This window comes from Mus musculus, chromosome 6, assembly GCF_000001635.26.
Source record: "Mus musculus strain C57BL/6J chromosome 6, GRCm38.p6 C57BL/6J".
In the NCBI taxonomy this organism is placed as follows: Eukaryota; Metazoa; Chordata; class Mammalia; order Rodentia; family Muridae; genus Mus; species Mus musculus.
In genome coordinates, this window is record NC_000072.6 from 38,232,899 (window position 1) to 38,255,803 (window position 22,905).

Genomic DNA, 22,905 nt, shown 5'->3' on the forward strand with positions numbered 1-22,905 from the left:
AAAGAACTCTAAAGCTGTGGAAATTCTCCCATTGTGATGGGCAAATCACACAGGAAGAGCAAATCACACACATGTCTGCACAAGGGTCAGCAACTTAAAGGCCCCTCATGAACCAATGGTAAAGCCTTACAAACATTACAGAATTACCTGTGTTACTCCACAGTCTGCCCCACCACGTAACAGTAGGCACACAAAGAACAGTTGGTTGGTGGGGGGAGGGGTTGGGGTGCAGGAGAAGTGGCCCAGCTGTCAAGAACACTTGTTGCTCTTGCAGAGGACCCAGATTTGTTTCAGGAGACACAAACCCTCCTCTGATTGCCAGTCATCAGGCGCACACACAAACTGCACATACGAAAGTGCAGGCAAGACTCACACACATAAAATAGAATAAATAAATCTTAAAAACAAATACACCTAAAACAAGGGTAATAGGTGGGTCCTTTGTAAGTTCAAGAACAGCCAGCCTTGTGATGGTTTGTATATGATCAATCCAGGGAGTGGCTCTATTAAATGGTGTGGCCCCATTGGAGGAGGTGTGTCACTGTGGGTGTGAGCTTTAAGACCCCCTTCCCAGCTGCCTGAAACTGAGTATTCTGCTAGCAGCCTTCAGGTGAAGATGTAGGACTCTCAACTACTCCCACACCATGCCTGCCTGGATGCTGCCATGCTCCTGCCTTGCTGTTAATGGACTGAACCTCTGAACCTGTAAGCCAGCCCCAATTAAATGTTGTCCTTATAAGAGGTGCCTTGGTCATGGTGTCTGTTCACAGCAGTAAAACCCTAATTAAGACACGAGCCTGTTTTTTCAGGCCAACCAAAGATACACAGTGAGACCCTGTTTAAAAAAAAAAAAATCAATCAACTAACCAATAAGTAAGTAAAGAGCAACCTCTGTGAATATACAGACTGTGCTAGGGTGTCCTTAGCCCTGACTGGCCCTGGGTCAATCAGTAGGGAAATCGGGAAAGTGAGAGGTAGGATTAAATGAGATGGTGCACAGGAACTCCTAGCGGATGAAAAACAGGGAAAGGAGTATAATAATTGCCTAATGTAGCAAAATATTCACACACTAATCCAAAAGTGTGTCTTCAGAAGTTGAAATTGACACTTGGCATTGGAGACTAGTTCTTGGACTTTGGTTTTTGTTTTGAGACAAGGTTCTCTTCGTAACCCTGGATAACCTGAACTCACTCTGTAGACCAGGCTGGCCTTGAACTCACAGAGTTCTGCCTGCCTCTGCCTTGGCCTCTCAAGTGCTAGGATTAAGGTGTGTATCACCACTGCCTGGCTTTAGCTCCTGTTCTTATCACTCTGAGCATCTTCTTTGCTATTTGTTGAGACAGGGTCTCTATGTAGCCCTGGCTATTCTGGAACTCTCTATGTAGACCAAACTGGCTTGAAATGCTCAGATTTCTTCCTGTCTCTGCTTTCCAAGTACTGAGATTAAAGGCATGCACCGCCATGCCCAGCCTCTTGGTGATCATCTTGAGACAATATCAACAAAGAATTCTAGAACCTTCTAAAAAGCCACCAGACTAAGTGGGCTGAAACCTTCAATAGGTAATGACCAATAAATGTTGGCAAGATGGCTCAACAGATACAGACACCAGCCTTCATGGCTGATGGCTCCAGTGTGACCGTTGGCCCTCAATGCAGGGGAAGAAGATAGCTGGCTCACACAAGCTTCTGATGTGCATGCATGCCTGGCACATACACCCAATTTAAGAATGCCAGCCATGCATTTCTTCGTGATAGGAGGTTTGGTTGTTGGGTTGTTGGTTCTTTGGGGGCTAGTGGGGGTTGGGGGGAGTCAGGTTTTGAAAACAGAGTCTCCCGAAGCACCAGGTGGTCTGTAGCCTCCAGCTCCTGACTCCACCTCCAGAAGAGAAAAGATAAAATCCAGAAGATGACTCTTAGGAAACAGAGAACAGGCAAGTCTATACTGAATACTTGGGGAACTCCAACAATGTCTTGGCAGTGTCCATCCGTATGGACACTGAGCCAGTGACCCTCCAAGATGAGACAGATCAATGTTATTACTGTGAAGTTCTGCACAGACTCACACTCTGCTGGGAACCAGTCTCATCTCTGGTTTCTTTCACGTGCAGTAATAATGTGGAGGAAAGCATAAAAATACAGAATTCTAAGAAAAAGGCTTTTGAAAGCAAGCAACAGTCATCCTCCTACATGAAGTGTGGTGAGTGTGCACACACACACACACACAATCTATAATGAAATACACAAATACGAAAGGGAGCAGGGTAAGAGAAAAGGCAGAAAGCCGCCTGTAATGCACAGGAATTGTTAGGGCTCCACATTCCTAGGAAGAGACTCACAGACATTCAACTAGGAATTTTTCAGAAATAAAAATTTAAGCGTTTTTCCACTATCTTCCTCCCACACGCCACACAAATATGCACACGGTAAACAAACAAACAGAATGGCATTTATCCCCATTTACTTCCAAGACTATTCTTCCCCACGCCTGTATCAGGACTATCAGCTGGGTGTGGTGGTCACACCTTTAATCTCAGCATTTGGGAGGTGGAAGCAGGAGATTCAGGAACTCAGGGTCAACCAGGACCACACAAGACCCCGTCTCAGAAAAACGAACCGATTACAACCGTGAGTCAGGATACATCCGCAATGGGTGGTGGGCCTGAACAGCAATGAGTTCCTTTCACAGAGAAACAGAAAGCAAGATGTCCACACTACCAATGGCACCTTAGCATCAGGGAGGTACACACTAGCAGTTAACGGGATTATTTCTATAACCTGCCCTTATATACCCACAGGTTTTGTATCTTTAGAGTCAAACAACAGGCAATGAAAAAAGTTTTTCAGTTTTTCCCCCCTTTAAACTTGTATCTGTACTAAAAATATACAGACTCACTCTTACGAGTAGCCCCTAAAGAGTTCTAGGTATGTGCAGAGCACTGCCTTTGCCTTAGGTACAAGTAATCTAGACAGAATATAAACTACAGAGGGGGGCTGGTGAGATGGCTCAGTGGGTAAGAGCACCCGACTGCTCTTCCAAAGGTCCAGAGTTCAAATCCCAGCAACCACATGGTGGCTCACAACCATCCACAACAAGATCCTCTTCTGGAGTGTCTGAAGACAGCGACAGTGTACTTACATATATTAATAAATAAATCTTAAAAAAAAAAAAAAAAAAACTACAGAGGGTACCCAAGGGATTCTGCTAATTATGTGAGCATCCTGAGACACTGGTGTCCATGGGATTGGGAAAGCCAGCAGCTCCCTCCCCTCCATGGTTACCAGGGGACAACATTGCATCACAGCGTTAGTGAGCAGCTAATCTAGTTAGGAAATGTCCCAGCTAGGCTTCCGCTGCTATGCTGTCCCACTGACCAAAGCAACTTGAGGAGGAAAGGTTTATTTGGCTTGCAAGCTCCAGCCCATCCCTGGGGGCAGCCAAGGAAAGAACTGAAGCAGAGATGAGAGGAACACCACCTACACTAGCTTGCTTTCATAGCTTGAGCAGCCTCCTCTTTTATATAATCCAAGACCACGTGCCCAGAGATGGCACCGCCCACAGTGGGTGGGGCCTCCCATGTCAATCATTAATCCATCGGCCAATCTGATGGAGGCAATTCCTCAAATAGGGGTTCCCTTTTCTTAGACTCTAGTTTGTATCAAGCTAAAAAACAACAACCACCACCAACATGGGAAGTAGGGTGCATGCCTAAAAGCCATGTTATAGTAATAGCTCTCAGGCCAGCGGTGGTGGTATATGTCTGCAATCCTAGCACTGGACAGTGGGGGGATGAAGACTAAGGAGATAGAGGCCTGCTCTGGTTAGCTTTCTGTGATAAACACCATGATCAAAAGCAACTCAGGGGAGGAAAAGTTTGTCTGGCTTACAGGTCCATCACTGAAAGGAGTCAAGACAAAAACTCGGCAAGAGCTTGAAGCTTGCTGCTTACTGGTTTGCTCCCTCTGGCTTAGGGTCAGCCAGCTTTCTACCCAGGCCTACCAGCCCAGGGTGGCATTGCCTACAGTGGGCTGAGCCCTGCTACATTGATTAGCAATCAAGCAAACATCCCCACACACATGCCATGGCCAATGTGGTGGAGGCAACTCCTCAACTGAGGTGTGAAGTGGACAACAGAAACTAACCAGCAAGCTGGGCTAGACAGGGAGCTAGCTCAAAGACAGCCTGAGCTGTGGAGAGACCCTGTCTCCAAAAACAAATGCAGAGCCAGTCAGCTCCTCATGAGGAACAAAGGCTGGGTGAATGAAGCAGGAGGCTCGCGCTGTATCTGTAAGACCAAGGGAAGGGAGCTGGAGGACCCGTGGGTGCTATGCCCTCTGGGGTGCTGTGTAGGGGTGAGACATCAGAGACAATGCAGGGGACCACAGGGGGTGACATGTGCCTGGAGACAGGGGAATGGTCCTAGTCATAGGACTTGCCCTGTCCAACTCTGGGGGGAACTAGCAGTCCAAATGTTCTCTACGGCAGCCAGAGACACTGTCCAGCCCCTGTCCTCTGGCCACATGATGCTCACCCTGGATATGTATAAACACACACACACACATATACACACACACCCTTTCCTCCTCTGCAGTATGATGGATGGCTCCATCATCTCTTTGTTCAAATACCAACTCATCTCTTACTTGTGCCAAAGATAGTACTTTACTTCCAGGACATAGTGATGAGTCCAACACCACCCCTGACGACCTCACTGTTCAGTCTGGTAGTGAGAACAGAATTAAATCACTATAATCTAGTGATTTATAATATATGAATGTAAATATACAATGTACAATAATATATTCTAATATAATCTACAATAGCCAAAAGGTTAAAAAAAAGAAAAGAAAAAAGAAAAAATTCCATCCAGAAATGACAGATAAATAAAATATGCCTCACCTGGGTTTCCTATTGCCCAGACTACAAACACTGAATGTGTAACGAATATTTGGAAAAGGCAAAAAGAAAAAAGTATGGACCATGCATCTGATGGAATACTATGCAGCCGTAAACAGGGAACTGTGACACACCCTACATCAAGAATGAAGTCAAGGACTGAAGGGACCTATCACATGACTCCACACATCTAGAGGAGCAGAGGAGTCACACTCATAAAAACAGAAAGCAGGGTTGAAGCTCCAAGAGACTGGAGGTTATGAGGACAGGGAGTTGTTTCTTGATGGATATAAAGTTCAGTTTTGCAAGATGAAAGGGTTTGCAAAGGTACTTAACACTGCTGAACCCTGTACTTAAAAAGGGTTATGATGGCAAATTTTATGCTACATGCATTTTAACCACAAATTTGGAAATCAAATAATCACTGTAATTCAAATCAGGAACAGTTAGAATAGAGACACTAAATACAGCTGTGCAAAGGGAGGGTCAAGGAAGGGGCACTCGCCTTGGAAAGACAGAGTGGCTGGCTCAGAGGCTCAGGGAGGAGCCCACGCTCGAGTACACACACAGACACACACACACACACACACACACACCCGACCCCTTCCCACATTCCTCAGGCTGTGGTCCTTTTGCACAAAATTATGCCACTGGCCCCAGAGAACAGTGAGCTCTCCTGCTCAAGTGCTGGAGCAGCAAAGATTCCCACCCACATTGACTTCTGGACTTTCATCTTCACAGGTAGCCAAAGGTGCTGACTCTTAGTGAGTCAGCACATGCTCCTGTATAAAGGATGAGGCAGAGGATAACCAGACAGCAGGCCTTGGGGCAAACAGCCATCTGCCCAGCTAGTCTCCTTTAGAAACTGCTGACCTGTGAATCTAAGATCCCAACACTAGCGTGCTTGAGACACCCTGCAAAGCTTCTGACGAACACTGACTCGGGGATTTTTTTTTTCTTCTTCAAATCTACCCTTTGTAATCCAACTCTTTCCTTAATATTATCCTGAAGGAAATAAAGAGAAGCTGAAAGACCTGTGCACAGAGGTTCATCACAGGACTGTAGTGTTAGGCACAAGGAAACCAATAAGATGCCAAGTGATTTAGGAATGGCTGGGATGCAGCTCAGGGGTACAGCTCTAGCCTACCACGCCCAAGGCCCCAGGTTGGATCCCAGGATCTTAAAAACACAAAACAAGAAATTCAGGAATGCCTTGGGAAATCCTGCCCTACAAAAGAATATTGTGTGCTTACTTTAAAATATTTTAAAGCATATGGAAAATGCTTCAATAAAATGAAAACTGGAAGGCACAAAATCTATGGTTACCATAATCCCATTTCTATCTCTCAAAAAAGTAGGGTCCTACTGCAAGCATAGTTTTCAGGAGATCAGCAAGGAAGGGCTGGGGAGATGGATACATTGGTAAAGTGCTTGCTTTAAAAATGTGAGGCTCTGAATGTGTCCCAGAAACCAAGTTAAAACCCCAGGCACAACTGATACACAACTGTAATCCCAGGGCTGGAGGAGGTGGAGACCAGCTCCATGCCGATGATAAAGAGACTTTACCTCAAAAGACAAGGTAGATGGCTCCCAAGGGCACCAGCCAAGGTTGTCCTCTGTCTCCATATGCACATGATCATGCATACACACACACACATTCACACACACACACACCCTCTGTGTACACATGAACTCATAAAAACAACCAGGAAAATATGTACCAAACTATTAATGAAACAGAAATAAAGATGGGTACTTACTCTAAATATAGTTCATATTCCAAAGCATCTGAAAATGAGTTTTATTTACAAAAACTAATAAGCTTTTGTATTTCAACAAGGAACTCCACACGCAGGGATCTTCATGTCCACCATTTTCAGGTTAGTCAACGGTCAGTCAATTCACAGGGGATTATGTTAGGCTGAACATGGAACAGAGATGTAGTTCTGGAGTCTGACCACATGAAGGCAGCTCCTGAAGCCAAGAGAGTGATAACAATTCGAAGAGAGAGAGAGGGCATAAAGAGGTCAGCACTTGGATGTGGGATGAAGGGTGCCCAGCTTCTCAAGAGCCCCTCTCAATGAGAAAGAAGAAGTCACATCTGCACTAACTCACCATGTCCTGAGTTGTTCTAGCTTATTCCATCATGCACACATCATATACGCAGTCAGTGGTCCACCCATGGGGTCATCGTGTACACAATTACATACGCAGTCAGTGGTCCACTCATGGGACCACTCCTTCATTCATCCATTTAACAACTCATCAGGTGTTCACTCAGGATGGTCTCTGAGCCTAGCCACAGTGCACACTGGTATGGAGACAGTAACAAGGCAAGATCTCCTACTCTGGAGGTCATGAATTTGGTTGAGTGGAGTGTGGAGAGAGGGCATCTAAAAGCCATTCTGCTTCTACGTGCCGTGTGGGGAGGTGAAATGTGACCTGAGGTTTTTGAGGGAGAAGGGAAGTGAGGCAAACAGGGAGGGGCAGGGCCTTTGGGAAGAAGAAACAGCACATATAAGTATGCAAGCATCAAATGGCTCAGTATCATTCTCCCCATGAAGACACAGAGTCCACGGCAGTGTGGCAGGAAGAGAGGTTGGACTTGAGGCAAGGAAGCTGGAGGAGGCTGTCCTACCCATCAGGAATATCAAGGAAAAGGAAGATAAAATCAGATACTGGTATCTGTGACACCACTCCATCCTAACCAAATAAACTTAATATAAACACTGATATGGAACACAGCCAAGAGACCTGCAATGGGAATGGCCAGAAATTCAAAGTCCCTTCACAAAGCTCAACCAACCCTCAAGGCACATAACTCTGAGTGCAGCTGGCTTCCCATGGTCACTTGCAGATCCATCCCAATCTGTCTCGTCCCTTCTCTCTCCTTGGTCTACCCTCTACTGCTCAGCCTCCCTTCCTAAGCACCCACATATTATCCTGTCTGTGTGTAGGCATGCACACCCTCGCACATCTGCACATGCTCCTGGCTGAGGGTTGGGCACCACTCCCAAGTCCCAGCTCCCTCAGAATCTCAAACAGAATAATAAGCATCTGACACGCATCCTGTTAGCTATGCGCTGACAGTCAGTCTCTGCCTCCTACAGCCTGCATCCTTAAACTGTGGGCCCTGGAGCATCCTGTCAGAACTACAGAAGTAGAAACTGATACATATATGAATATTTATGCAACTTGCCAGCTGTCAGGTTCTATGATGCGGGAGCTACTTAACAATCTCTCACGTACTTTCCCATGACGACTGCCATGCCTGCACTGTGGTTAGAGATGGTGCCTCTCATCCTCTGGTTCAGGGTCATGGTGCTCCAACCCCACATCAGTGAGTGTTCCTCTCCTGGGTCCAGAGAGGCCTATTCATCCTCACAGCAGAAAGCAGCAACCCAAGAAGACCCAACCAGAGTGGCCACACTGGTTCTTGTTTGTTTGTTTTCCCCTTAGAACTTAAGAAAGCTCAAAGGGTGGAGAAATCATGAAAGAACGACTCACTGTGCTGGTTGTTCTGGTTTTTGCTTTTAATCTTTATTTTATTTTATTTTTATGTGTATAGGTATTCTGCCGTCATGTATGTCTATGTACCATATGCATGCCTGGTGACTGACCACAGAGGCCAGAAAGAGGACACCAGATCTTTGGGACTGAAGTTACAGGCAGTTATGAGTCATCAGGTAGGTGCTGAGAACCAAATCCAGGTCCTCTGCAAGAGCCAATGCTTAGCCACTGAGGTAGCTCTCCAGCCTGGACTGTTGGTCTTACAAGATACTGTCTGAAAGCACTGACTCCCTCCCGCCAAAACTGGAAAGTTAGTGAGAAATTGATTTTTAAGCCAGAAGCACATGCTAATTTGTGATCAAAGAAGAAATAGAACCACACACTTGGCCGTCAGAAAGAAACCACAGAGAGCACATTTACTACGTAGCAATGTTATCAAAACCACGAGGATGTGCTCCAAGCCTCAGTAAAGGAGAAGACACAGGGAGCAAATGTCACTCAATGCTATGGAAGACTTATCCTCCAGACTGGGAATGACAGAACACACTCTGTAAGGGGAATTGTTACTGTTAAATGTTCAATTGCTAAAACAAGACAAAATAGCTCTGCCTGTGATTCTGTAGCTCTGGAAAGCCTGCCTTACTCATTTCTCTCAACTGAGGCTTGGTAAGAGCCTTCTATTACCAGGGCTGTTCCATGGGTCAAGGCTTGTTCCATGCCATGCCCAGCATCGTGCTCTCCTGGAGTCACAACTGGCTTTGGCCCTGGAACTACAGAGTTTACTCCACCAAGCAAGCCATTGACTAACACAGCCCAGACAGCAGGAGCCTAGCTGGGGTATATGCACACTCATCCCAGAGTTAAGAGGACATTAGCTGTGTGGCCTTAGACAAGCTGGTGAACCCCTCTGAGGTTTGCCTTCATTTGTGCAATAGGAGTGGCAAGAATATCTCTCTTAGAGAGCTGATCTATTGATGAAACAAGAGCTATACTGCCTCCCACCATGCTTGACTTGGCTATTATTGCTCTTCCCAGCACAGCTCTGGGGTTTGAGCGAGTGTGTGTGTGTGTGTTTGTGTGAGCATGTGCACATGCGAGTTCACTCGAGAGAGCACATGTGTGTACACCTGTGCACATGCTCAGAGGCCAGAGTGATGTCAGGTGATGTGCTCTATTATTCGTCTTACTCCCTTTGAGTCAGGGTCAATTAACTCGGAACTAGGCTGGCAGCCAGCAAGCCCTGGCAATCCTCCTATCTACACCCACCACAGCTCTGGGGTTAGTGGTCTAAAAAGCTTTTTCACATGAGTGCTGGGTCTCTGAGCTCAGGTCCCCCAGTGACCACCCATGCTCACTCACCAAGTGTTCTTACCCACTGAACCCTCTGTGTAGTCCCTCAGCCCTGGGGTTTCTACAGAAAACCAGAGAAGGAGCTTCTTGGGGGAGCTTCATCAAAGCCTCAAATGCCAATTAGCAAGCAAAGAAACGCAACATTCATGAAGACCGCGTGTTACCTGTGAGCTTGGCAAAGATGACAGATGGGTAACAGGCTGTATTCAGAGGGATTAAAAAAAGAAAAGAAAACCACTGGCATTGCTAAGGCATTGCTAGAGATAATATGGATTGCTTCAACTTTTCTAGAGAGCAACTTGGCAGAGTGCAGCAAAATTTAATGTGTGCACACTGCCTAGGCCAGTGAGGCTATTTCTGGGAATTTCTCCCACAGAAGTTATTAGAAGAGTGTGTGAAGACGTATGTACAGTAGAAGCACTCGAGAGTTACAACACAGCAACAGACCACTGGCTAAGTGAGGCAGAGAGCATCCACAGCCCCGGATAAATTGGCTTGTGGTACAAACACAAAGATCCCACGATGGAGCACAAAGTGGGGATACGCAAACTGCCAAACAATGTGTTGGATATGACACCACTGCTTTGCGTGTGTGTCCCTATGTGTTTGTGTGTGTGAAAAACTAAAAAGAAACACACCAAAATGCAACAGCAATTATCTGGTGTGGCGGGGTGTGAGGCAATTTTTGCTTGTTAATTTATAACTTTTTCTAAGCATCTGAATGGGCTCAATGAACAGCACTCTGCATTGTAATCTAGTCACCCTTTGATGGCAGCCTTCTTACGCGCCTCTGCGCCCAGGACTCTTCCTCTCACATCTAATCCCTGACCCTCCCTCCTCCATACTTCATACTAGAGACCTAATCTTGGACAAGTTCCTGCCTTAAGGTTCATGCACAGCCATGTCCTCTGCTGGGGACACTGTCCCCTGAAAGACCTTTGGGCACTCTCTTGCCTGCTTCAGCCTTTAGTTTAAACAGCAATGCTACGAGCTGGACAACAGCAACAACTACAAATTCTTAACCCAGAGAATCTCAGAGTATGATCTCATGTAGAAACAGGTCACCACAGATATAATTCATTAATATGAGGTCAGGCATAAGTAGGTGAGCCTCTGATCTACCATGATTGCCCTTACAAAAAGGTAAAATTTCAAAGGGCGCACAGGGAAGACAGTGATACCACCGTAAGCCAGGAGCTGCCACAGCCATGAGCATGGCCTGGAATAGATCTAGTCTCAGCACCTGCAGAGAGATCGTGGCAATACCACAAGCTCTAGCAGAAGAGCATCACTTCTGCCATTTAAGGCCCTCCATCGATCGGAGGTCCTCTGGATACCGCAGCACACTAACTCAGGCACCTTGCAATGGGGGTCTCCAACATCCCACACTGAATCTGCAAGTCCCTCTACTTCTTTGCTCTGCCTACTAATGTACTACTAACTAGTACCACTTAGTAACATGTGGTACAGCCCGAGGCCCCAGCACACAGGGCAATCTGCTACATAAATAAGCAAAGGATACAGAACCAAAACACTGAGCAACGCAAGCCTGTCCTGCTGCAGCCTATGGTCTAGTGAAAGGGTCTGAGAATAAACAGACAGAAACATAGGTGGTGACCAAAGCAGGCAGGAGCTTAGGAGTGATGAAAGCCTTCCTGCTGGAGAATGCCTCTTTTGACCATGTGGGAGCTGACGAGGAACCTGTAGGAAGGGAAGTAACTGTAGATAAAATCTGAGGTAAGAATGTTCTAGACAGAAGGAACAGCAAGTACTAATTATTGCAACCAACGCATACTGTTTTTATAATCAGGGAGGGAAACCAATAAAACTATTGTAACCCTCAAAACACATAAAAACATTTAAAAGTCCAATCCCAAGGGCTGCAGAGAACAGTGGGGTTTTATAAATCCTTTAAGACTATTTGGAGGCAGGAGGATCACCTGGATCCAAGAGTATAACAAAGCCCTGACACACACACACAAAGAAATTACACACATACACACACACACACAAAGAAATTACACACATACACACACACACACACACACCCCGCATATATCACAATTGTATGATCTGATATGCAGGCTCAGGATGAAAACTCCCACCTTTCTGTCCAGCTCCTCTGCCCAGCCTGGGCTCCAGCCAACAGTTGCTTAAGGACAAAAAATAAAAAAAAATAAAAAAATAAAAAACCCTCAACAACTTCAAGGTGAGAAGGGGCCTGGAGGCGGTTAAGTGAGGCAGGGTGAAGCAATCCTGATTTAGAGCAGCCTGGAGATCTATGCTAGTAACCACAGAATCAGGGAAACTTTGTTACCACTGTCCTGGCCACCAGCTGCTGATGGGTACTACACCCCATGCCCAATGGACCTGCCTGGGACTGGGGTTCTTCCGGCTTACGGAGACCACAGAGCCTCAGTCTGATGCTCACTCCTACTTCTGAAACAATTAGCCCACTCCACCACTATTGTTACTTTCTAAACACTTCCCCTAAGGAAACTGAAACTCTGGAACTTTACCCAAATCTCTATGAGCTCCCTCCCAAGCCCTGGTCACCATTTGTTCCCTAACTCAACGGGTTTCTGTAATCCTTGGTGGCTAGCCCACTTGACTCTTTCCACACAGTTTAGGAAATCAGGACTAGTCATACTGGTCCCCGGTAGAGAAGCTCAGAACTGGTGCAGACTCCTGATCCAGCCAGACACCAGCTCAAGCTTCTCCCCTCCAATTCCCTAGAAACCTGGGTTGGGCTTTTACAACTTGAAGACACCCCACTAATTAGGAAGCAACCAGAAATCTTTGAAATTCACTCAAACTCATCCAGAACCTGCTGAGGCTTCCAAACCTTAGGGAACAAATTATCCGAGATGCCTCAAAGGTAGCTCTTTCAGTAGGCTGGGCATGGGCACTGTCTACAGTCGCCCAGACTGTCCTCTAGCTCCATGTGTCCCCAGGGCTGACCTCCTCCTGAGTGCTGGGACTTCAGGCATTGAGGGTTACCTGTCCTGCTGAGCCCGAGGCTCCGAGGTGGTGATGATAATGCTGATGCTGCTTGTTTTGGGGACCACACTGGAGTGGCGAACCCTGGGTTCCTGGGCTTTGCCCAAGTTCCCCAGAGCTGACTCCAAAAGATCATTTGTTCTATGTTTTCAGTTCCTCCACACCCTTTGAAAGCTCCCCAGCATTTTAAGGCAGACCTTCAGACTGTCTGGCTCCAAAGTTAATCCCCATACCTGAAACGCTAAGTGATGAAGGGCTCTTTGCACAGGCCCAAACAAGAGAAGCAAAAACAAGGCCTCAGCAAGCCTTTCCAAATGATGGTGCAGGGCTGTGAACAGCCCACCACAGAAAAGGCTGCGCCCCCCACACCAGCCCTACCACCACCTGCTCATCCTCCACCAAGCTGCTGGTGTGTCCACCTGGACAACTACCAAGATGTCCTTCCAGCTCCCTGCCTGCTGTGCCCTTCCTTCCTCTCTCCTCCTGTGGACAGCAGCAGTGGGCTTCTCAGTTCCCAGTCCCACCTCCGCTTACCTCCCCTCTTAACACCTCCCTCCCTCCACTCACTCTAGGCATGTCTGCCTCCAGAGCTTGCTGCCTGGACCTCTTCTGGTTTCTCCTCTCTAGAATGAATTTCTTCATGCTTGTCCTGGCTCCCATTTCTCCCAAACTCGAGCAAATACACTCCTGTGTTCTCTGCCTCCCTTCCAACATCTGTCTCCTCCAATCCCAAGACTGTTGTCTCCCTATTTCCCCTCTTACTGTCTTAACTTCATCTCTTGAGCACACACACACAGCAAGCTCCCAAAATGGTAGACATCTGCCCGATGAAGGCCTAGACCCTCTCCAACACCAGCCTCCCCTGGAGTAAGAAACAGTCTCTGTGATACTGCGAGATCATCTGGGAAAGGCAGAATTTAGGGTCCACAACCATCCCTCTACCTCTTTTACTGGCCACAGTGGGCCACTGCATCACCAATACTCAGAAATACCCACGAGCCATCACATCCACGCCAACACAGTTAACAGCAACCAGGATGTGAGCACTGCCCAAAAGAAGTGGTGCTATTCTAGTAAGTTTGAGGGCAGAGTATCTGAACAGAAAGTTCTCAAGACATAAAACGATCAAGAAGTACATAAGGTGCTGAGTATCAGTAATTATCTCAGTGGCATAAAGCAAGATACAACCATAGGGAGACATCACTGCACACCTATTAAATGGCTGTCAAGAGGACCAAAGTGGAGTCCTGGGGGCAGCCCCTGTACTGAGTACTGCCTTTGTCCCTGACCACAAAAAGCTGAGGGAACGAGAACTGAGAGAAGGGCTGGAGAGATGGCTCAGCAGTTAAGAGCACTGACTGCTCTTCCAGAGGTCCTGAGTTCAAATCCCAGCAACCACATGGTGGCTCACAACCATCCATAATGAGATCTGACGCCCTCTCCTGGTGTGTCTGAAAACAGCTACAGTGTACTTACTTATAATGAATAAATATTAAAAAAAAAAAAAAAAAAAAGAACTGAGAGAAAAGTCCCAGAAGGCTGGAACAGGAAGCATTTCCTCCACACTCCGGGCCTCTCAACTTTGAACCTAGGAACCTGGCAAATTCAGATTTCAATTCAGAACATCTAGGTTAGGACTCTACAAACTCGATCTGCCAGGAGCTGCTGCTGGGATGTGAGGGACAGTGGGACCAGGGACATACATCTTCACCAATGCAGGCGGATGCCTGAAGCTGCAGGCCACAGTGCTCAGGACCCACAACACTGTCAACAGAGATGGAGGAAACAGGAGTGTGCTAGGCAGCTGCTGTACTGTACCCCCAAGCTGCATCCCCAGCCTCCCACAAGTCCTGCCTTTGTTTTTCATTTCCCCCAGTTTTTGGTATCGTTATTATTCATTCTTCACGTGTATGGGCACACACGTGAGATCCAAGGTCAACTTTCTAAACTCAGTTCTCTCCTTCCACCATGTGGTCCCAGGAACCAAACTCAGGTCACCAGGCCTGGCAGCAAGCACCTTCTTGCTGAGCTGTGACACTTCATGCCTGCCTTTCTTCAGTTTTACTTTGAGATGGGGGTCCCATTTATTTACCAGGTTAGCATCACTCATATTTTCTATTCTCCCCCCTCGGCCTCCAGACAAAACTGTGATTACATGCGTGAAGCAGCAGGCTTGTAGCAGACAGGTTTTTTAAAACAATATTTGGGGGTAGGGTAACTTGGCTAACATGCATGAAGCTATAGGTTTCATCCCAGAACTATATGAACCAGGCATGGTGATCTGTAATCCCAGCACTTAGGCAGTAGAGGCAAGAGATCAGAAATTCAAGGATATCCTCAACTACATATCAAGTAAGCAGTCAGCCTGAGATACATGAGACCCTGTCTCCAGAAAAACAAAACAAAACACCAACAACAGCAACACTTTTTTTTGGTTGTTGATGAACTGAGAAGAGAAATCTGTCTTCATCAGATCATTAGCCTGGCGTATCTAATGGACAAAGAGAACACACACACACAGAGAGAAGGAGAGAGAGAGAGAGAGAGAGAGAGAGAACACACTCAGGGGTGGGCAGGTCAGCTGCATCTATACATTTCCAAGGCATCTAAGATATAGCCGAAAGGAGAGTGTAGCTCTGTACCACTGAGGTGGACAAGGCTCTGTGTCTGTGTCCCACAGTAAGTTATAGGCAGAAGGGCATACACTCTGAGTTTCTAATCTGTCCAGAGGCACGCAGAAGGGGAATCGCATCCTGGTGGGCTCCAGATGAAAGGCTGGGGTCACAACTTGCAAACAGCCACTGCAGTTTGAACTGCATCTTCCTCTCTAGGAAGAGCCACCTGGTGTAATTATAACCACAGTAATTAACTGCTGCTATCACTCAGGGCAGACAGAAACCCCTGCTCCCATGTCCCAGGTGACTTTTAACAGCTCCCTGATGGGGTTTCTGTTTTCAGGCCTAAGGGAGGCACTTCCTGACGGGCTGTGGCTGCAACACCCAGAAGCCAGGAGGGCGAGCCAAAGCAGTGTCCTTCTACCTGTGACCCTACAAAAACCAAAAGCAACAAGAGACAGACCAAAACCAACTTCAACAGAACGGTTTAATTCAAATGTTCTATTGGTAAAAAGACAGCCATGGGGCCGGAAAGATGGTTCAGCTATTTAGAGCTCTTCTGTTCTTGCAGAGGGCCTGAGTTCAAACCTTAGCAGCTACATGGTGGTCTGTAACCCCAGATGCAGGGGATTCGGTGCCCTTTCTGGCCTCAAAGGCACCTGTGCACATACACATAAAATAAATAAAACCCAAGATAAAAAAAAAAAAAAAACAAGCAGAAAGCATAAAAACTATCTCTATTAATATTAGTATGATGGGTTTATACTAAGACAGTCCCAAAGTACAGAGGAGCTTTAAATTGTTATGATAAAGATCCCTAGATACCATCAAGAGATTAGAATTTAGGGAAAGATGTGCTCCAGAAATGTAAATCCTTTTGTTGTTGTTTTGGGTCCTGTTCCTGTCTGTGGCAAAGTATCTCTATGTAGACCAGGCTGGCCTCAAACTCAGCTCCTCCAGCCCCTACTTCCAAGTGCTGAAATGAATGGCTTGCAACACCCACCCTGTTTCAGGGTTTAACCTCTTAACAAGCACTCCCCAACTCCAAATAACAGGGTGCAGGAGGCCTGGGAACCACAGGTGCCACACAGTTTAAGTCCTTGCTTACAATTCTAAACTAGATCTAGCAAATACTCACCTTGAAACGTCCAGTAGCTCATCAAGACAGATGAAAACTGAACGAGCCATGGTATAAATGCATGAAAAAAAATTAGACAAAGAAAAAGCAGATCCTGCTAATCACAGTAACTGCACACTTCTGTGTCTCAATATTATGTAAAAACTGGGGACAGGGAGATGACTCAGCAGGTCCAGACACTCACTGGCGGCCAGGCCACCTGAGTCTCATCCCAGAACCAAGAAGTAGAAGAAGCAATTGTACAAAGTTGTCTTCCGCCTTCCACACGCTCACCACAGCACATGTGGATACACATAAACACACTTTTCTATTCAATTATGTAAAGTGTAAACGCACTGGGGATGTGGCCCGGCTGGGAGAGCACTTGTCTAGCATACACAAAGCCCTGAGTGTAAAATGGGGCACAGAGATGCTTGCCTGCAATCCCAGCACTGGGAGGGCACAAGGTGGGGAGGAAGGCAGGAGGATCAGCCGGTCAGGTCATCCTCTGCTACAGAGGGAGTTTGAACCCAGCCTGAGTTATATTAGACTGTGCCTCAAAAATTAATTAGCTAATTAATTAAATATAAAAGAAAAACACTGAAAGGAGGAAAATATAGTAGAAGAAACAATGACAAAATTCAAAGAATACAAATACAAAATAAGCAAAAAATCAACACTAAAGAAATGCAAAATAGGAAAACTAAAACAATGCATTATGAATTTAGCAGACAAAAGTGTTTAAAAATAATCAAAGGATCCACCTTTCGTCCCAGCACTGGTTAGGAAGAAGCAGGATCTCTGTGAGTTCAAGGCCTGCCTGGTCTACACAGCAGGGCTCCAGAATAGCCAAGAGTACAAAGAGAGATGCTGTGTCAGATAGATAGATAGATAGATAGATAGATAGATAGATAGATAGATAGACAAAGAGAGAGAGAGGTAGGTAGGTAGATAGGTTGATACAAATAATCAATGGATGTGATGATGGATATCAGCTGCATAAATCTTTGTGGCTTTTTCCAACATTACAACTTTCAGACTACTGATTCATGCAACCACCATGTCCTGAGCATGCCACACTCCAAGCACACACACAGGAAGCCAACCTGGCACACCTGACAGTTAGTCATATTATCATTCTCACTGTACAAATACATACTTAAGAATAAAGACCTATAGATACCAGAAAACAGAGAGGCAAAGACCCATCTGTAAAGCTATTCACCATAACATTTACATCTGCTTGGCTGGGCAGTAGCAGCGGTGGTGGAGGTGGTGATGGTGGTGGTGGTGGTGGTGATGGTGGTGGTGGTGATCATGGTGGTCATAGTGGCAGTGGCGGTGGTGGCAGCCCATGCCTTTAGTGCCACACACAGGAGCCCAAGAAGGACCATCACAGATTTAAAACTAGCCTGGTCTACACATTAAGGCCTGGGTTATATAACAAAACTCTACTACAAAAACAAAACCTAACCCACTTACAGTGTTATGTATGGGCTGTGGAACTGTGGGTGAGCCACACTCCCTCCTTTCTTGTCCTGGGTATTGAACTCAGGGCCAGTGCAAGCTACCCAGAGTTATACCAAGTCCTGAGTGGCTGTTTTCTGCACCTTGCTTTAATTTCTAGATTCTGCCATGCTGTCAATTTCATGCTAACCCTAATTCTTAAGAGGAACGGTCCCTGACTAAGGAATGGGCCACCATCCCCATTCCTTCTCCACTGTGGGTGGCTGGCTACCTGAAAGCACCATTTCAAAAGAAATCTCCAAGCATTCCGGGGTGTTTCCACAACAGTGAATAGTCAAGACCAAACTTAAAAATGTTTTCTTTAAAAAAAAAAAAAAAATTCACCAGGTGGGGGTGAGCCTTTAGTCCCAGAAACTCTATCCGGAAAAGCAAAACAACAAAAATCATGCATTTAAAATGCTAAAGGAAATAGAAACAGACGACAAATCAATACAGCAGAGAGCTCTCTCTGAAAACGGTAAATAAGGGGGCCCACATGAAAATCAAGTCCATCTCTACTGAAGATGGGGAACTTGTTAGCCAGACATAAGACTGCTGCCTCCCAGAGGAACTGCAAACAAGATTAAGGCACCACCCCCATCCCCTCACCCTCACCACTCCAGGACAGGCCTCAGCAAAGTCTCCCTGACCGTGCTGTTGTTGAAAGTAAGACACTAAGACTAGAGGGTCCTGGTGCCACCGAGGGAAAACCTGGGCCAAACACACCACCTTGTCCCAGGATCAACAGTTGCTGGCCATGGCCAGGCACCCCACCAGCAGCCTAGGCACCTTACCAAGACACCCTCTGTCAAGTTGGCTTCCCAAAGCCTGCAATCAGATCACCGCTCAGGTCATCCCTGAAGACCCTCCACCTAGCAGTTCACTCCGAGTGGACACACACATCCACACTTGATTTATTTTTGAGGCCAGGCCCCTGAAGTTGGATGCTACTCACACACTGCTTCTAGCTCTGTGTTTCCTGCCCAGAGGCAGCTACGCAAACCAGAGAAGCAACTTAGTGAAAGGATGCCGCCTTCATCTCTGTGAAGTCAGGTCTCGGATAGACATCTAACTTCACATCTCCTAATTGGATTTTGGATTAGGAGTAGCAGAGAACCCGAAAAGGGGTTTCTAAACAACGGGGAGGCAGTGTAGACACACCCACTGTGTGTCTTGAAGTTTAGCAAAACAACTGTATCTCCTAGAGCCTCTCCAGAATATTCAGATGACCATGTGCAAGTGGAAAAACGCTGGGGCCGGGAAGCTAAGCGTATCACAGAATCTGAAGCCAGACTCTCCTAAACACCTGTTAAGGTCCTCCTCAGTTAAGCTGGGATCATAAAGCCTATAATGTGACCAGGTCACACAGCACCTGGCACACATCAGTGTTAACAATTAGTGAGCTAGGTCCCATGACGGTCAAATCCAGCAGAATCCAGCTTTCTCTGTCGACTCTAAAGTCAAGAGCTCTCGGAATGACTAACTCCTCTCCGAGGAACACTGGACTGGACTTCTCGGAACGAGACTGGGACAGGAGATGCTAGCTAAGGTAGGCAAAGTTTCTGCAGCCACTGCACACACAGCCTAAAAAGAGGCCCACTCTGTCAACCCTACCTCTGCTGTGGCTCCCTGAGGCAGCGTTCCACCCAGCTAGCGGAAATCTCTGGAGGCTTCGGCTGTGACCCCGGCCTGTGGGTCACGGAAAGAAAAAGGGGAATGGAGAGCTATAGCAATTCCTCTCATCATCCAGGCGGTGACCTTGAGCAAGATGCTTCTGCCTCGATTTCCTCCTGATCGAGTGAATGGGTCCCAACCTGTGCTCCCTTAAGTCCGTTCCTCGCTTGTATTCCACCATCCCCTTTGTGGCACTAGTTATAATGCCCACAGTCGGGCCTAAGGGACACCTTCAAATGCGTTCTACTTCCTTCAAACCACTTGGCAGTCCTCTGGCCCTGCTCCCACAAGCAGGCAGGGTTCTGGGCTGCTTTCATGGCTTTTCTGTCTCTCCTGAGCAGTGAGAAGAAGCTCTCCACCTAAACTGCTCCTTTCTCCTTTCCTTTCCTACCCACAAAGCAACCAAGCACGTGTGGGCTGGGGCAATCACAGGATGCACTGTGTCACCTCAGAGATGGTCTCCAGTCCAGTGCAGTGCGTGCTCAGGATGGATAAATAAACATTTCGGGGAAGCAACATGAATTAAACCATTTCCTCAACAAACAAAACCCACCCACACGCCTCATAAATCATGTCTCTTAATCCCATGCTGATGAACAGTCACTAAATTGCATCTATTATAAAAACCAACCATGACTCCTTTCATGCCCTGACACTTCAGACTCAAAATATTTTCACACTCCATTGTAATGCCTTTGTGGAGGTAATACCAATAGCTAGTTCCCTGGAAAGATCCATGGCCAGGGCGCTTTCCAAGAGATTTTTTTCTTTGAATGTTCTTTGTGTCCTGGCGCACTGGGGGACACAGCCAGCTTGCTTGCATCTGGGGTAACACTGGGTGTTCACGGCAATGCACAACTGCTCTTCTGCACACACCAGATGCATCCCTTTGCCCCAACAATAAAAGTATCCCAAAACATTCGCTACGCCACATTCACACAACCGTGCACAAACACAATTCCAGTGCCTGCATTTTGCAAAGGGGAAAAAGAAAATAGGCATCTTCGGAGCAGAAACCACCAAACCCGCCTCGGGCAACATGGTTCACGGAAGACTAGGTTGCAGACCTTTTAGCAAGACCGGTCAGAAACCGCTCGCTCTTTTTTCCTTTGGATTTATTCCTCTCCTCCATGCCTTTATTTGCAGGGCCCAGGAAGAATAGGAAAGCATCTCCAGCAAGGAGGGCGAGGGAGCGGTGAAGAATAAAAGAGGATGGGCGGGTGGGGAAGCCAGGGGGTGACGAGCGCGGCAGAGAAGGCGGCCAGGGTGGCGGCCGCGTCCCGGGGGGCTCCGCGAGGCTTACCTGGGGCGCACGAGGCCGGCCCGGCGAGCAGCAGCAGCCAGAGGCCGGGGAGCAGCAGCCCCGGGCGGCGGTGGCGGGAGGAAGGCCCGCGGCCGCACCGCTCCGGCACCAGTGCAACCCTGGCGCGGGGCTCCCGCTCCATGGCCACGCGTCGGCTCCCCGACACCCCGGCCTCCGGGCGTGGGCGCGCTCAGGCCCGGGACGCCGGCGTCCGCTGCGGCGGAGACTGGGCGCCTAGCACCGGCGCGCAGCGAGGCCGGCGAGGCGGGGGCGGGCCGGGCCGGATCCGCGGACTGGGGCCGCTGCACGCCGGCCGCGCCGCTCCGCCCCCTCCCGAGCCTCGCAGCCGCTGCCGGGCAACGCACGGCCCCGCGCGGGGAGGCGAGCACCACCTCCCGGCCGGCCCGGCGCCTGCCTGCGGGCGGCCCGGCGGAGGGCGAGGCGGGACCCGGTCCCCGCCCTCCCACAGGACCCGCCTCTCAGGAGGGCGCCCGGGACGGCGCCGCCCCGCACCCGCACCCCCGGGGCCCTAGAGGAACGGTCGCAAACCGGGTGATTCCGGAGCACGCTCCTCCCGAGCCGCCCACGCGGGGCGGGCAGCAGGTGTGTGTGCGGGGCGGCCGTGGTCCCTGGCAGACCCCGGGCTGCTGAGCGGACAAAGCCGAGAGAAGTCGGCTCTCTTTCCCAGAGCCCGCGCGCTGGAAAAGAATGGGGAGGAGGCACACAGGGCTCAGCCCATCCTTTGCCTTTCCAGAGCTGTGCCACCTTGTTGGCAAAGGTGGGCCTTTGGTAAGACCTAGGCCTACTGCCCTGAGCTTAGTGAGTCTTCAGAAAGGGGCTACTGAAGCTGAATCAAAGTGGACAGACACAAACACACAGATCCAGGCCTTATTTTTTAAAAAAGAAAGTAGCACCAATATATGATGAAAAAGACCTTGTTGGGGGTTAGTTTCCTGGGGAAATGGGGGTGTGGATGGGAGTTAGCATGTGTCTCTGTGCTAAGAGCCAAGTGCATTAACTCTGAAGGCCGAATAAGGTTGGAAGGTCCTAGAACACACTACAATTTTGGACAGTTGTATTTCAGAGGTTGCACCAGCCGTGGTCTGCAAGCCGTGCATAAGAGAAGTATCTTGTTGAGTGAGAAACTATGACAGACAGTGGGAAATGTCAGCCATCCAGACTGGCCAAGGATCAAGGTTGCTCTTCAGTGAGGTAGGCAAAAGACCCAGAAAGATGCTACCCAGTTTTGCTGGGCAAACTCATCTATCTAGGCAAAGAATCAGAAGTTCCTGTTCTGAAAAAAAAAAAAAAATAGGCACCTGTTAAATTTCAGGGAAGATGAGAATCTAGGTTATAAGCTTTTGTTGATGACCCTAATTTTTGCGTTCCATTGTGTCACTTGTCATAAGCAACCCCCATACATTGCTCTCCTGCTCCCCCAGACATATACATTCTTGGAGTTGTCTCCAGCATACCCAAGTAGAGAGTTTGCTTGTCTGAGCATGTTTGCACCCTGACCACAATAGCCCTAGGTATGGCTCCCCTCTCCTCGCTTTTCTCTGAATTACTCACCTGGCCACGGGGCACAGCCTGGAGCAGCTCTTGACATTTAGTCCTATTGTGTTGTTATTTTTTATGAACTTGTTAGTCCACACATACACACACACTAAGTTAAAATGACGTTCTAACATGTTATCGCCCCACACAGGATCCCCCACGGCTCCAGGAAGATTTCATTATATATTTATTGATGGGAATCTATGTGTCCTTTACAATTGGCCTCAGCCTCCAGGAAGTTCCCAACTGCACTAGACAGTGGGAGGAAGAAATCTCCCACACCATTCTGAGTCAACTCAGACACTGCTAGAAATTAACAAAAATGCAACCTTGGGCTAACAGGAAGGACCCCAGGGCATCAACTTTCTAAGGAAAAGGG

At 47.8% G+C, this 22,905-nt stretch overlaps 1 protein-coding gene across 1 annotated transcript in view; it reads right to left on the reverse strand.

Moving 5' to 3' along the window:
* D630045J12Rik (RIKEN cDNA D630045J12 gene) overlaps positions 1–21,241 on the reverse strand; it is a 130,966-nt gene extending 109,725 nt beyond the window's left edge. The window contains exon 1 of the mRNA NM_194061.3: positions 20,970–21,241. Within this exon, the coding sequence (NP_918950.2) occupies positions 20,970–21,111 (142 nt within the window). The 5' untranslated portion in view covers positions 21,112–21,241. The remainder of the gene's footprint in view (positions 1–20,969) is intronic.
* Between the last annotated feature and the right edge of the window lie 1,664 nt (positions 21,242–22,905).